Raw genomic sequence first — 16,764 nt, 5'->3', positions numbered from 1 at the left:
TTAATTATAATATTGTATAAACATAATATAATTAAAAATTTATTAAATCAATTCAAAATTTCATATTTAACTAATATCAATCATTAAAATAAATCTAAAAAATATAATTTTTGTTATCGTCGTGTCTGTTCTATAGATGTGACGTGGTTTATGGTATCTAAAGGCGTGCACTGTAATTTTGACATAATTTGCCGAAATATGAAATAGTAAGTGGACTGTTAAAATGTTTGGTAAAATATTATTGTTATATATACGATAAAAGAAATATGATTTAATTATTGTAATATTTTCTGCAATTATATTAATTTTGTAAGAAGGTAAATTGGTATGTCATATAACATATTTATTATGATAACATAATACTAATTTTATATATGTATCACTTTCAGAATACTAATAAAATAGTTTATGTAGTTTATCATTAGTAATAATTATGCATATAATATTTTAAATGAAAAAGATTATAGATTATTTATATGATTTCATTAGTTTTGATATTATCAATTAATAAAAAATTAATCTACATTACTTATAATTTAATTTATTAAATACTTATTTAATAATATAAATTAAATATAATATTATATAAATAGCATACATTTACAATGACAACACCTATGTGTGAAGATGGTGGAACTTTACGAGAATGGGCACCTCTTGCTCTGCTTCTTCAACAAATACCTGCTAAAATTCAAACTGGACTTTTTACACATAATATTAACTTTACTTGTATTGATGCAGTGCCTGAATTTATAGCTATTGGAACTAATTATGGATTAGTATATTGGTTTGATAGAGAAAAGCAAGATTTACAAAGACTTCGATGTGAGGTAACATGCATAATATATCTATTCTTAATTAATTAATGATTTTATGATATTTAAATATTTTTAAGACATTTTTGTTTTTATAGAATGTTAATTCAAAAATTACATGTATCCAAGTAATATCAACTGTGGACTATATGGTTGCTGCTGGTAATGAACATGGAGTTGTAACTGTATTTCAAATACCTAAAAATCCTCCAGATTCATTACCAGATAGTTTGAAACCAAAACAGAAAAAACAGGTAGAAAGATATAGCATAAGTGGTTTACATAATAGTGCTGTAACAACAGTTGAATGGTCTAAGAATGGTATGAAATTATTTAGCGGAGATCAAGATGGTTTAGTTGTACTTACTGAAATTGACTTTTATATGGTATGTAATATATATGAAATAATATTATAGTTTTGTTTATTATTTTTTATATCTTTCTCTTATAAATATTTTTTAGCATTTATCAAAATCATCAGAATTGTTAAATGAAAAATATACAGTAGTACAGTTAAGTTATCAACAAGGTTTATTACTAGTTTCTACAACATTACGTACAATATTGGTAAATAGAAATGAGAATGGAAAGGTAACACAAGTTGGTCAGAAAGAACGTAAAACGTTAGTAAAAAAAGATGAATATAAAATATTTAATGAATTATTATTATTATTATTATTATTATTATTATAAATGAAAAAAAAATGATACATACATATATTTTAGATTGGGTAAATTAGGTGCTGTATTTGGTTGTAAACAAAATTATGTACAAGATTTAATAATATATGCAAGTAGACCTGGATTACGTCTATGGCAAGCTGATAAAACTGGGACTGTCCTAAAAACACTTATTTTTAAAGATGCTGTTCGATCTGGACATACGGAAGTAGAACTTTTAAATCCAGCACCAGAAAGTTGTAAAAAAAATCGTGGTGAACCTACATTTGGTGTTATTTTACCTTTTTGTGATGATTTATTAGTTACATATAGTGATGATATTATATATGTAGTAAATCCACAAACTATTGCTATAACATCCATTGTCACAGACTTACGTCGTGTTACCGACGTTGCTTGTACTAAAGATGAAATATTTATATTGGAAGGAGAAAGGAATATAATACGTATTGCATATTATCCTGAAACTAATATGTTCTCATCAGGTAAATTTTGATTAAATATTTCTTCAATGTGTTAAAAAAATTTTAACACATTAAAATTAATTTTTATTTTTAGAAATAAAAGACACATTAGATTCATTATCATCATTTGCTGAAATTAGTAAACCAGTTACAAATGGTATATTAGAATTGACTTCAAAATTAATGGAAAGCACAATAGTACCTGCAATTCCTTTTCACAAAATTAATCCAACTAATATCATTCAATCTGTGGGGTAAAGTATTTGAATAGAAAAGAAAAAATAAATTTATTTTGTATTAATAAATAACATTTAAATTATATATTTAAAACTACTATTTTTTAGAATTGTACCAATGGTTACTGTTGGTACTGATGTAACTTCAGTTACAAATGCAGAAGAAGCTGTTGAAATACCAGCAATATCAATTAATTTAAATTCTTCATTAATAACAGATAGTAATAGAATAACAGAATATAACGATGTTTCTAAAAGAAAAAGCGAACAAAATGAAAAACATAATGATAGGAGGCAAATATTTCAAAAAATTAGTCAACAAGAATTTGAAGATGTTGTATTTACTCCAGAAAGAAAAATTAAAAAATCACGTAATAGATTAAATGGAAATGGAAATTGTTCATCTTTATCTGATATTGATTGTGATTTGTCTGCTTTCAAAGACAAAATAAATGCTAATGATGCAAAGACGACACATTCTTCTTTATTAACACTTAATGTTGATGACGAGTTCATATTAAAAACTGAAAGAAATCTTGAATCGATTCAACGTGATGTAGAAAATAAAGAAAAACTTTTAGCTGATGTTCTGGATTTTGATTTATCAAAGTATATGAGCAGCAGTCAAATTACTACTACTAATTCTATTATATCTCAATCAATTGATACAATTACATATATAGATTGTAAAATACATTCCAATAATTCTTTCACAGAAGAAAAAAATGTGCAAAATGAATATAATGAACATAGTGATCATACAGAAACTGAATCTGGAGAAGAAGATGTCAGTTATCGTACTGAATTAAAAAAGTTAGAAGATTTAGGTGAATGTAGAAAAAAGCTTCTACAAGATAAATTAAATGAACCCTTACAACAAAATAATTATGTTGATGGAAGAAAAATGTTACATTCAACAGGTATGAATAAACATGAATTAAAAATTTAATTCTATAGCAAGAATAATAAAATTATTCTTCAAAAATATTTATTTCTAGTTGTACCAAATGAGTTTATAATATCAACTACACTTGAGGAAGAAGATTGGGTTTTAGTTAAAAGTGATGTACCTCCAGTTGCAATGTAGAATTCAGTTGAAAAGAAACTAATTTATTATAGATATTACTTCAATTTTTATGCATAATTTTTTATGTTTTATGCAGATGTACTTTTGATTTATTTTTGCACATTTAACTGAATTGTTTTTATAATTAGAATAAAAATAATCGTATATGTGCATTTTATATACAAAATTTAAACTTTAAATAGATAATATATTTTCTAGTCTTATTTTAGAGCAATTTATTTTGTTTTAATTATAACCAAAAAATTAGAAAATGTTCAATGAATACTAAATGTACATTTGGATGATATATATGCATATTTTATTGGGTATTGTTATCTATTTTATGAAAATTTTTTAAAAATATTATAAACAAATTTGTAACAAAAAAATTATAAAATCAATTTTTTTTAATAATTTATTATTATTGTTTTGTATATATGCACGCTTGCATATATTATTACACATTGAAAAATAATATGTGAATATTTTTTTTATGTGTAATAATTAATGTCATAACATTCCATTTAAAATTTTTATAAAAAGCAATAAAATCACCAATTTTGTTATTTGAGATTAACAATATACATATTGATCATATTCAAATATAATGCTAATAGAAACTGCAAATATATTATATATTATTTTATAAAATGTAACAATATTTAAGAGTTATATTTTAAATTCATTTGCAAATGCATATATGAACATTGTAAGTACTTAATATTTAAAATAAAAAAATATTTTCCAAATGGTATTCAAAGTTTTATTTTAACAAAAAATAAATGATTATTTTATTATTATGTAATCTTATTAAAAAAAATTCATTTTTATTTATAAAAAAATATAAAAATTACTTTTATTTATGGTTTAATATAAGAAAAAACAAACCTTTCTAATAGGAATAAATATATATGGAATAATTTATTGTTTAATGACATACACATTATTCATAAATTACTCTATATGAGTACTTTTGCTCATTTTACTGAATGTTATAAAAAGTAATCACAGTGTTTCAGCAATAATATCAGAATATTTTTTTATTTTACTAGCAACACTCATATCTATATATTTATCACCTATTGATATAATCATACCTCCCATAATGGAAGGATCAACTTTTGCAGTAAGCATAATAGATTGACCTTTACTTAAAAATCCTTTCAAAGCTGCTTGAAGCTTAGATGTCATTTCCGCATCAAGTGGTTTTGCAGTTATTAGTTCACAAGGAACTTCACCTCTAGTAGCAGCCATTAATAATTTAAATGTATTAATTACAGTGTTAATTTGTGAAAGTCGACCATTTTCTGCTAATAAAGCTAATAGATTTATTGTTTCACTTTTCAGACTAATTTTTCCTCCAATTGCTTTAAGTCCTTCTACTTTCTCTTTTCTTTTTATTGCTGGATTTTTCACAAATTCATTCAATTTTTTATCTTGCTTCATGAGATCCTAACAAATAAATATTTTTATCAATAATTTTAATTAAAATTAAATATAGCATTTATTATACATACTTGAAATTTAAGAAGATCTTTTTCAATATTATTTAATGTTTTTTGTTTTGAACCTGCTGAATAAAGTGCTGTAGCATATCGTCCTCCTATGCCAAATACTTGAATCGGAGGCTAAAAAAAAACCAATAAAATTTTTTTTCGTTATTAATAATGAAATTAACAGATAGTATTCTAAAAAAATCTCTGAAAATAATCATAATTCATTAAATATGTATTTTTTATAGTTATATATATATATATATTTTTTATAGTTATATAATTTTATATTTTTTTTAAAAAATACCTTAACCAATTGTTGGACAGCAGTACTACTGGAAAATGAGCGCACCTGATAAATAATAATATAATATAAGTTTTTTTTTATTAATTTGATATGTATAATATTCTATAAATTCAATGTTTTCATTCAATAATTGAATTATAGAGTTTATTTATTTTATTATTGATAATTCAATTCATTTGCATTTTTCTTAAATTTTAAGATTCATAATTAAATTATGTGTTATTACTTACAATTATTTTACTGAAAGACATTGTCATATATTTCTAATAGCACGTTTTAAAGTCCGAAAACGATAAACGAAATACTACAAATCCACCATTATATAACTAACTATTTCACAGATGTGTAAGTATATATATTTTAGCGACATCTCTAGAGGGAGCAATTTGTAAGTTTTAAAATTTTATTTATGCAATAATTAATATGAAATTGTACAATTACAATTTATTATTATATTTATTAATATGATTAAATTATTAATATGAATGAAAATTATTAAATGAATTATTAATCGTAACTTCAATTATGATTTCAGATTTATTTTTATGCATGCTTCAAGTTTCGATCATCATTTTATAAATGCGCGCTATATATTTTCTTGCAAGAGAATAATAGTATATTATTATATTTTGAGAAATAAGAGAAATAAATTTAAATAAAAATTCGATAAATATATATTTATATATATGTATCTATAAATATTAATTGGAGAATTTTTCTTTCTGTCAAAATCAAACACAAATTTTTAATTTCTAATGATTTATTTATTTATTATTTTTCATATATGATATAATATACAACGAAATTATTTATTAATAAAGAAAATTAGACGAAAAATTTAGTTTTTTTGCACCGCCAAATAAAAAAATATTCAAAGATTCATTAAATAGATGATATTCTTACGAATAATTACATTAATATATATGAATATTAATATTCAATTTTGCGTATAATTTTTTATAGCATCATGAATTTTAGTTTTTTTTTAACATGTGTATGTTCTAATTCAATATTCTATTCATATATTTAAATATTTAATTATTTTCAATAGAGCGATTATAGAAATATATATGAATACAATAAAATATACATATATACATACAAATATACATACAATTTAGTTTGTTTTTAAATTAATAGAAATAATTAGTATTTTATATAAATATTTTTTTTTGCGCAATATTTAAAATAACAAAACATTTCATAACATCATTAGCAATATATAAACCATGTACATAAAGATTTTATATATAATCATATACATACATGTATATTTTTAATATTTATACATATAATAATATATTTAACGTTAAAACGAATCGTATATCGTATCGCCAATTTGTTAACAAAAAATGATAACTAAATAAAATATTTTATCATATTAATTTATAAATAACAATTTTATAATGATAATGAAAAATACAATACTTTTAACAATAGAATATTTTTTAAAAGTTTAATACGATTAAAATTTTAAAATAGTAGAAATGTTTTTAATTACATCACTTTCATTGCATACAAATGATACGTTGGTCCACTATTGAAATAATCAACGTCCAATTCAATTGGCATTTATTTCCCTATTATCCGATGTGATGTAGTTTTTTATATCGATCAGCGATAAATTTGAGCTCGTTCATCACAGTTCGGATTTTGAATAATAATTATTTGAATACAAATAATAATACCATATCTATAATGATTGTTTTTTACATTGACTTTTCCTTTTTTTTTATAATATATTAAATATCATTCCATAGTTATTGGTGCTGATCGAAGAACAAGAGGAAGTATAATAAAATTCATCAAGAAATCGATCTTAATCGTTTTACGATCGTCGATTACCGATGTGAGACAAATTGCATCGTAAGTTTAAGTTAGATTTCTTATTATTATTTAAACAATTCCGCAATAAATGAAATTCCTTTATAAAAATATGTTTATTGAATATTTTTCTATATTAAGAGATTTGTACTTATTATTAAATAGTTTGTACTATTAACTAAATAAAATCTCAGTATTAGGTTTCTTATCGTCTAATCGACTAATTATTAGAATGTTTCGTTTCATGATTGCAAAACATAGTGAGAATTTCTCTTTATTTATGACTTATCCTTAAAATTTAAAATTTAAAACAGAAAATCTAACACAGGAGGAAATTAATAAAAATCTTTTGCAAAAAGATTTTTTGTAAAGAAATTTGGCGGGCAAATATGTCTAATAATTAAACGTAATTTGTTCTTGCTGCGCAACAAAAAAGATTCAAAGCTCCGCAAAAGTAGGACGATTGTCTGGTAGTTCTAGTAGGTCTATTATGAGTTTGGTTCCATCGGTGTATCCGTCTACCATTGGTACGATTACTCCAACTTCCCGCATTTTGTAAAGCCGTGTACTTTTCTGCAAATGAAATTCAAAAAAAATGTTTTTAGTTAGGTAAGCTTTATAAGCCAAATATACAGCCAAGTCAATGGCATTTCAACCATGGAATTATTTAATGAAAGAAGAAGTAAAAAACGTGATATTACTCAGTGGAAGCTCGAATCAATATACGCTTCTAATTTAAGGAATTCTCCATAAACTTTTTCTCGAAATTAAAACAAATAGCACTAATAATGGTTAATTTCTTTACATAATCTAAGAAAACTTTTTTTTTTTTTTTTACGATTCTATTAAAATTCTTCTTTAGCTGTTCGATCGTATATCGATTTTTATAATATACGACTTTCGATGAATAGCATGAATCGACATTAACATGTTTTTCTATTCCTAATTTTCAAAAAAATTTTTTTTCACTATATCTTATTTCAAAATATATTTTTAATGGGGAAAATATATTTCACAATTATATGAAATAAAAACATAAAAAAAAGATTTGTCAAATTGTAGCGAAATGTAAGCGTGAGCTTCTTACATAAAACATGATACATAAATATGATGATATTATTAATTAATAATTTTTGCAAAGTAGTACCATTTTACATAGTATAAAATAATACGAAAAAATCGTACAAGTTCACATGATGTTTCAATGAAAATGTGTGATTTAATTCCTCGATTGCTACGCAATCGCAATAAATTGGGATATTTGTTCTTTGAGATTTGAGATCCTTTCACGTTTGATCCTTTGCATCATCACGATAATCGCTAATGGTATCATCGATCATTGGCGATAAAAAATGTTTCGCGAATTTAAAAAAATTTAGTTTGGTTTTTTTCAAGTTGTAACTTAAATTAATTTATCAACGAATTATCGTCATAATTTTTCATCACATAACAACATTTTGTAATGAAAAATTTTATATTATCACACCAATATTTTTTATATATTATACCATCATATTTTTTCCAGTAGTCGAATATGAAAATATGAATATGAAAATGAATTCCACTCGTCCTTGACCTCAAGAATTGCATTACACAGTTGACGTTACGTGTACACATTAATTTTATCGCGACAAACAGAAGATTTGGGTAGAAAAAATGAATGAAAAGAACGAGTAGTCCATAGTAAAGTTTGCACAATCGAGATTCTTTCACAAATCGCGATTCGAATTGTTTTATCGGTTCATGATCGGACATATTTCCCTCTTTATCTTTGATTTTCCCACCCTTTTTCCGCGCCCAGCGGATTCTCGTTTCCTCTCGTGGAGAACGGAGGGAACGCAGGAACGGTTTCCATCTATCCTTGACCCGAGTTCTGTTTAATGTTAAATACTCGCGTACCTTTCACGTATTTTTACGTTAGTGCACTTGTTTATATATTTCGATATATATATATATATATATATATATACTATATTATCAAATCAATATATTATCAGATTCCCGAAATGATCAATCGAACGTCTTTCGAGGATTGTTAAAAATGTTGTCGTTTTCATTTCGACAAGATCTTCCACGTTGTATAAATACTACTATAAATACACGTACACATACAGATATATATATTTACTTTCGGCTCGGGAATAAACCATGCGTCTCTTTTTATTCGCGCTTCGCTTCCCTCCACCTCGTTCCTCTCTCGTCGTTTTGCACCGTTTCCCCGACGAATTCTCTCGACACGCCATGTGCACACCGCTACTCGACCTGTCCTTTCTCGAAATTCTACCTACGAATACAACGATTCCACTTGTTTTTCTTATTTTCCCTCGGAGACAGTGGTACGATCTTTCTCGAGCGTGAATTTCCCGTTCGTAACACACGGTGAAGGAAATCCGTGTTTCGAATCGACCTTGACCTCTTTCTCGTTCAATGTCAAATATCCTATGTCTCTCTCTCTCTCTCTCTCTCTCTCTCTCTCCCCCCCTCTTGTCTCTCTAGTTGCATCGTTATTCTCCTGATAAGCAAGCAACCAAGTTTCGAATCGACGTTCACGGGATCGAAGATCGCGGTACACGTGGTGATTTTCGTGCTATCTTTCTCCCTCCCTCTCTTCCTCCGAGGGAATGGGCTACGGGGACGCATCCAAATTCGCTTATTATATCGATAGATAATTAAGGCCGCCGTGTACTAACTGAGCTGAGAAGCGAACCACCGCCTGATAACTCTAGTTTGCGAGCTCTATCCTGTTGGAAGGTAATACGTTTGTTCCTTATATAGAATCAATGGCGAGCGCGACGAGGTAAGACGCAGTCAAAGAGACGAATAGAGAGAAAGGGAGAATTGTTCTCCTTTGAAATCCAGACCTTGGCCTCTGGAGTAACCCGATTAGAGACGGTTGAATAGATAGGTCGGGAGAGAATAGTAGAATAGGAAGAAAGATGGCCAGAGAAAGAAAGGTCAACGAAGCAAGGGGAGGTGTATGTATATCAGGGTGGCAAATAGAATAATCAAGAGTTCAAGTAGAAATTAGAATCGAATTAACCATTGGGGAACATTTATGTTTCGAGTACGATTCGAAACGTGGCTCGATTTTCTACCGTTTATTACGAAAATTTAATTTCTCCGTATTGAAAAGAAACCGTACTCGTGGTGGGACAAGAACTTTTATACTAACGATGTAAATTCGATCATTCTGTGAAAATCGGGTCAAAATATAGAGGACATCGAATGAGATCGTTGAAAAAATAAAATTCTAAGAGGTAGACGATAGGAAATGGAAAGATGCGATAAAAGGGATGGAAGAGAGAGAGAGAGAGAGAGAGAGAGAGAGAAAGAGAAAATGACAGTACCTATATCACCACTTGATTGAGGCATAAACTCTTGCAACTCGTTGATCAGACCACGAATTTCTTCGGAATCCTTTTGAATGCTGCACAATTCTTCCTCGTAGAAATCTGGTGTGATTTGCTTGCAGAGAACTATTTGTGAGATCACATTGCCGATGTTGGATGGGCCGGATCGAGTTTCTGAAACCAGAGAGAGAAAGATTTATGCTGATCGTTACTATGAATATTATTGGTTCCACCAGAAAACTGACATATATTCTAACATATATTCTCTCGATGATATCTTCAACTTCGATACGGATATTATTAATATAGCAGGATTATTGTAAATGAATTTATAAGGCGGCAAGATTTAATTAAAATTGTTTTGTTTAATTAATTAAAATTGATTGATTCCTAAGATAAGATATTTATAGGAGGATTCTCAAAATTACCGTAATACTCCGTCATGTCCATCGGCACGATGCGGATGAGGTTCTTACTTTTGCAGAGCTCGCGCAGAAACAATTGCGCGACATAAAAGAGAAGCATCAAATTTGGACTGTCTACAGGGATTCCGATATCCGTAGTTCTGAAAGCAAAACCCATTCCCAGACCTATTACTTTTTTATCATCGAAGTTTTCTCGTTAGGCATTTCGTCGTCTACTTTTTTCCTTCTTTAATTATTACACTTTCTTTTTCCTTTTATCCCTACATCTCTCCGCCTTTCCTGCCTATAATTTCGCTACAATTCATTCTACATTCCCTCGAACCAATTACTCTTCTTACCAAATCGTGATTATCGATTATTTATAAGAATTTGATACACATTTGTTGAAAATTCAATAAAAATGTAGAACTTTGAATGAAGATCCAAAGGATTTCGATTATTATTTCGAATTATTTTATCACGATTCAAGTTAAATTTGTTATATTAAAGACTTATCTTAAGATCCCTTTTTGTTACCGCGAATATAAAACGTTTATATCATTCTCGTAAATGCGTCGTGAAACCGATTCGTTTTGTAACGAGGCTGTTTGTTAGTGTTGGTTTGTGATCAAATGAGGAATTCCCCCTCCCCCACCTTTTTTTCACCGTGGAAAGGAGAGACGAAGCGAGAGATCGTAGAATCATAATGAAGTGCGTCGGCGTCACGCGTAAAACAAACCACGAAGATTTAACCAAGTCGACGGAGAGGAAAAGTTTTCTGGCATTTTTTAATTTTGTAATCGTCACGTTGGAGGCCAGAGAGCCAAACGGAGAGACAATACTTTGGCTGTGAAAATACTTCTTGCGTGACACTTTCGTCTATTTTGCTATTTTTATAAATAATACATACTCATACACACATACATATACGCACACTGTGATAAAATTTCAAAAGTAATTAAAATTAAAACAAAAAGTAATTACGCACACGGATAAAATATTTTGTTATTACGATATTTATGAAGTTTCATAGAAATTGTATAATAGCCTTTTACGAAGCTCTTTTCTCCAGCTTTGCAAATGGTTTCTCCGTGTTTCTTGGCTAACTTTTACTCGAGAACCATAATTTTAAGTATCGCGAAAATCTAATAAACCAGGCGAAGGAGGAAAATAATTTCTTTCTCTCCAATGGCTGATCATTTATACGTATTACACTTCGCGTTAGAGTCTGTCTTGCACGCGGTTTATACTACTTATCGCTCAATTTCAGGCTCACGGTTTTACGGGCTGAAATTTTCTCGTATTCAAGAATTATAGCGAATATGAACGAACGATTATCAGAATAAACTTGATGCTTTGCTATATTTCTTTGCCGCTGTTTCATCAAAAATACCGCTAAAAACAATCTTCAGAATTTTCGAATAATTTAAGAATAATTTTGGAATATATTTATTAGGAGGATATTAAATTATTTAAAATCGAATAATTTATGCAAAGTTTGTGACCCGTTTTCATTGTTGGTATTAAAATAGATTTTTACGTAAGCGTTTGAATGGAAAATTGTTCGTCAAAGAGGCGAATGAAATTGGGAAAAGAATGGTATTCGACGAATTATGGGTATAACAATTTTTATAAAAGAAAAAAGAAAAAGAATAAAGAAAGACAAATGTTTCTGTGCTGTCGCGCTCCGTGTAATCGATACAGAAGTCGCGTGATTTTGCAAGATATGTTGCACGACATCCCCTATTACGACGCACGTATTTGGAAAAGTTGTTTGCATGATCAAACATTCAGGATATTCTTAAGCGTTTCGTCGTACGTTAGCAATGCTTTTGCTAATAAAGATATCGAATAGGAATGATTTTTATTTAATCGTGTTATACTATGTCAAATCTTTACATAAGTTTATTCGATATTTCGATAATTATATGCGTTTAATTTTCACCGAATGATCGTTTAAGCAACGTTTAAATCACAATTAGAGTGTGTTTGACGTTTTAAACGTAACAGAAATTATGCAGCTATGTGTTGGAAGCGGAGAGAGAAAGGAAGAGAGAGAGAGGAAAGAGACAGTCTTGTATACTTACACGCAGGGCTGCACCGTAATTAAACAATTATATAATGAATAACTGTGTGAAAATAAATGAATATGCAATACTCGATAATTTGAAGGTAAGAATTGAACTAAATAAAAATAACTCGTCAATAAATACGATCCAACGAGAAAAACGATTTTCGTTTGATTAACCACTGGCAATTTTATAAAAAAAAAAATAGACAATTAAGAAATTTCAATTGATTTATCTATCTGGTTATAAGAATTAGGAATTAATGAGAAAGTAAAAGAGGAAGAAATTCACGAAACATTTAACTTTTCATTAAAACAGACAAAGAAATTCAAAGGTGACGTCTAAGAATCTTTAAAGAGCGGTCGATGGTCATCGTTCGTTTTTCCCTTTTATCTTTTTTTCTTGGAAAAACCAATTCCGTAGAATCGATAACATTCTTTGCAGCACACTTCAAAGTAATAGAAATTCTCGTGATACTATTATTTCACTCTTTCCTTTATCTGATCTTAATGGTGTTTTTCTGTGACGCGTTGTTTGATAACGAAAGGACTGGTGTAACAATAATTAATTAATAATTAATAATTCTCCTTCCATCCTTACCGTTACGGAATTAAAGACGTGATTCAAAACGTGATAAGATTATATAATTGTAATTGTACAAAGAAGACCGACTTGATTTCGAAAAAATCGTTTAATAATCGTTTTATTTATTTAATTAAAAGATGTAATTTGAGATGCAAAGTTACGACGATAAAGTCTGATAAATTGTACGTGCCAGGGATACGTGGCAGGGACCAATAAAGGGACCTTTTATTTAAAGATTTTCTTGAAACGATGCATTTCCAAGTATCGCCGTAGAAAATCTTTGATTATCTCGCATCAGGAAACTAACAACATATACGATCGTTGGCTGGTTGGCTTCTATCATAGCAATCTATTTATCGTGTTAATTGGAATCCCATTAACCGGAAGCAATTCGAGTTCGCTCTGTGTAGCACGTCTTCGTTTAATGGTTGATTCCGAGTAATTGACATAAACTGGTTAATCAATCGTTCGGTTTCCCCTTTCCCTTTTTTATTTTCTTTTGACTTATCCTTCAATTTCTCACTTCTTCTCTCTACTCGCCAATTAGCAAGTTTAATGGCCATAATGATCGATACGCCAGTTCTTCCGTGAAAATTTTATACCGTGAAGATTTGAAATACCGTGTCAAGGACGGTAAAAAAATTTTTTCCCTCTGCTTTTCTTTCTTTTCATTTTGGAAAAGAAATCGGGGAAAAAAGAAAGAAAAAGAAGAAGGAAAAAATCGTAGCAAAATGTTTGCGCCCTACCTTCGTACTTGTGGCAGTATAAGCTGGGACGTGTGTCTACACGTTTCTACGCAATTTCGTCTCAATCTTCGAATTTTTTCTCGAAGTTCCGGACAGTCTCGTGGTTGACCGATGTTTATCAGCAAATCGCGGTATTGCGCCACTTGGCTGTTGATCTCTTGAATTTGCTGCGAAATAAAATCCTCTATTAACCCCGTTTCCCCGATGTTTGACGTTAAAGTAAGCGCACCGATCACAATGCGTAGAACGTGCTTCGATATAATACACAAATCGGAAATTAAGCTTTCCAGGATCGTAAACCGAGCAATTTGTTACACGATCGACGATTATTACACGGTTAAACGTAACAAAACGATTTACCGTTCGAACTGCTTTATACGAAACCGGTAATACGCGCAACTTGTCGTCGTGAAAGGAAAATACGTATTATCGGAATAATATTATAAATTTGTCGAAATATCATCGAATCTAATGATATTCCGGTCAATGAACGCCGTAATAATGATAAATGTAATAAGATAATAAAATTAAATTACCGAAAGAACAGCCTTCTCCGTTTTCTCGCTCTTGTCATCTTGAGTTTGCATTTGAGATTGGCTTCGACTATGATGGGTACAAGTCTGAACGTTGCTGACCGACGGTATTGGCGATTCCGTCATTATTGCGCTTTAAGGAGCACCGTTTGATTGCCAATCGCCACAAGGCAATTAACAATACAGTTAAACGATAGCCTGCAAATGCTGCGATGCTTTATGCTACGTGGCCATTAAAGGGACACCGAAAATACCAGTTTAATTTACACTTCCAACCATCGATAATTAACACATGTGTTTTGTTTGTCCATTGTTAATTCATGGATATGATTTAATCAGTTACAGTGGAATTATCAGTCGCGAATATTATTAACATTTGGCGTTTATCAATATTTTGAGATAACGATATTCCTCAAAATTAGTTTTATATCGATATGTAATTTCATCTTTATTTCCTCTTTATTTTTTTTTTTTTTCTTTTTTTTCATTCAACATCGGTTTTGAGCAAACAACGGTTCAGAACAACGGTCAGATATATATATATGAACAACGTTTTACACTGACAATATTCATCCCACGATAAACTAGATCTCCCATGGAGAGAGAGAAAGAGAGAGAGAGAGAGAGAGAGAGAGATCTTGTTAGTCCGAGAACATCGAGTGAACAGCATTCACGTGATCCATCTAGTTGAGATGCAACCGCACGAACAGCTGATTGAGAGCCGCGAACACAATGCTTCTCCGTGTATTCGGCCCGATTACGATTTTCGCTTTTGTCTTGTTCCCACGAAAATGATCGAGAAAAATATTACTTCGGGTACGTCGGGCACACTCCACCATAACACGGATATAACGAAACCGGTGGCAGTAGATGGAACGAAGGAATCTAACGACGATGATTAAATTGCAAAGTTCGAATTCCGGAGAATTAATAATTCGTTCGACGATTCATAGGCATTTTACGCCGATGAATTGACTGAAGTGTTCTCGATATAAATCGAAAAGTGAAGGTGGTGCTGCCGGTATTGCGATTCGTGCGTCGTTCGATCCGACCCTTGTGCTCCCCTCGACGATGGATTCATCCTTTCCCATTTAAATTGGAAATTCACGTGAAACGGAACGCATCAAACGAGGAAGCGTGAGAGGAAACGACTGCGTTTCTTCTTGTCGAAATGTTCGACATTCCCCGTGACATTGTTTATCGAGTTTGGCCGAACGATATGCGCGCCGAGCGAGCACACGCGACAAACTGAAACGTGGGTTTTGCTCTCGAGCTCTTTCACTGCCGCGATTCCCGCTTTGAGGGCGCATGTCTGACTCGGTCTGTCATTCTACTACTCGCGTGTATTTATTACTTTCTCTCTCTTTCTCTCTCGTTGCTCATTTATATGCGCGTGTATGTACGAAATTTCAGAATATTTAATAAACGAGTAAAATATTTACAACGTATAAGTTCTTAATGTCATTTACGTAAAATTTTACGTGATTAAACACGCCCTCGATATTTAACGATAGTTTAATAATCATCAATCTTCCTTATTCGGTTTTTAAAATAAAATAAGTAAAATTATTTACAACGTACGTAAAAGTTCTTAATGTCATTTATGTAAAATTTTACATGATTAAATACGCTTCTATTCATCCTCCATTTTTTAACGATAGTTTAATAATCATCAATCTTCCGTATTCAGTTTTTGATGAATACCTTTTTCTTTTTTCTTCTTCCCTTAGAATGTCTTTTATTTTCTTTTTCTTTCACGTGCATTCACAATGCGGAGAGAACTAAACGCGATGCAATAGGAAATGATAACGTGAAAGATTACAATGTATCTTGTTGTACGATACGAAACGAGGAGAAAGCCGACTTTTATGGAGAAAAGCGAAATCTTTGGTCAAAGAGCAGGCTAATATAGTATCCGAACAAAGTCGTAAAATATAAGCGAAAGAGTAAGTAATAATGCTTCTGTCCTTTCGATATCTCTTTGTACGGGCGTGTATTCTTTAGAAAGCTATGAAAATTCGAATGTGCGAATTTACAATTTCAAAAATATCTTGTTTTCTCTCTATTATTAATATCGTAATTATATCTGGAAGACAGATTTTCAACATTCTGAACAAATGTTTAATTAAAAGAAGCTGCGAATTGTATTCTCAAGATTCTATTCCATGTAGAAAGTAATTAAGGAGGGAAT

General features: G+C 29.7%; 3 protein-coding genes across 7 annotated transcripts; 1 reads left to right on the top strand and 2 right to left on the bottom strand.

The window, feature by feature from the left end:
• The first annotated feature begins 112 nt into the window (after positions 1-112).
• LOC100864967 (uncharacterized) lies at positions 113-4,016 on the top strand. 3 transcript variants are annotated; one of them, XM_012491189.3, is made up of 8 exons: positions 113-206; positions 594-830; positions 914-1,201; positions 1,278-1,438; positions 1,542-1,981; positions 2,055-2,214; positions 2,305-3,116; positions 3,195-4,016. In XM_012491189.3, the coding sequence occupies exons 2-8, from the start codon at positions 606-608 to the stop codon at positions 3,281-3,283; spliced, it is 2,175 nt and encodes a 724-aa protein (XP_012346643.1). In that variant the 5' UTR covers positions 113-206; positions 594-605; the 3' UTR covers positions 3,284-4,016. The 3 variants fall into 3 exon arrangements, with proteins under 3 accessions (XP_012346643.1, XP_086762544.1, XP_003696825.1); XM_086906418.1 differs by having other exon boundaries at positions 119-325; XM_003696777.4 differs by having other exon boundaries at positions 137-317.
• A 135-nt stretch (positions 4,017-4,151) lies between these two features.
• ATPsynO (ATP synthase subunit O, mitochondrial) lies at positions 4,152-5,459 on the bottom strand. Its single transcript, XM_003696779.4, has 4 exons — positions 5,293-5,459; positions 5,063-5,107; positions 4,780-4,890; positions 4,152-4,714 (listed from the first exon to the last, which is right to left on the bottom strand). Exons 1-4 carry the CDS (start codon positions 5,317-5,319, stop codon positions 4,268-4,270), a joined length of 630 nt encoding a protein of 209 aa, XP_003696827.1. The 5' UTR covers positions 5,320-5,459; the 3' UTR covers positions 4,152-4,267.
• A 929-nt stretch (positions 5,460-6,388) lies between these two features.
• dcma (syntaxin-like domain-containing protein decima) lies at positions 6,389-15,777 on the bottom strand. 3 transcript variants are annotated; one of them, XM_086906416.1, is made up of 6 exons: positions 14,577-15,777; positions 14,041-14,207; positions 10,665-10,801; positions 10,234-10,410; positions 9,015-9,170; positions 6,389-7,459 (listed from the first exon to the last, which is right to left on the bottom strand). In XM_086906416.1, exons 1-6 carry the CDS (start codon positions 14,697-14,699, stop codon positions 7,287-7,289), a joined length of 933 nt encoding a protein of 310 aa, XP_086762542.1. In that variant the 5' UTR covers positions 14,700-15,777; the 3' UTR covers positions 6,389-7,286. The 3 variants fall into 3 exon arrangements, with proteins under 3 accessions (XP_086762542.1, XP_003696826.1, XP_086762543.1); XM_003696778.4 differs by lacking the exon at positions 9,015-9,170; XM_086906417.1 differs by lacking the exon at positions 14,041-14,207.
• Between the last annotated feature and the right edge of the window lie 987 nt (positions 15,778-16,764).

Source organism: Apis florea, unplaced genomic scaffold, assembly GCF_048593485.1.
Source record: "Apis florea isolate Af1SG1 unplaced genomic scaffold, ASM4859348v1 contig_2495_pilon, whole genome shotgun sequence".
Classification (NCBI taxonomy): Eukaryota; Metazoa; Arthropoda; class Insecta; order Hymenoptera; family Apidae; genus Apis; species Apis florea.
The sequence above is the reverse complement of the archived record's forward strand: the minus strand, read 5'-3'. Positions and strand labels throughout refer to the sequence as shown.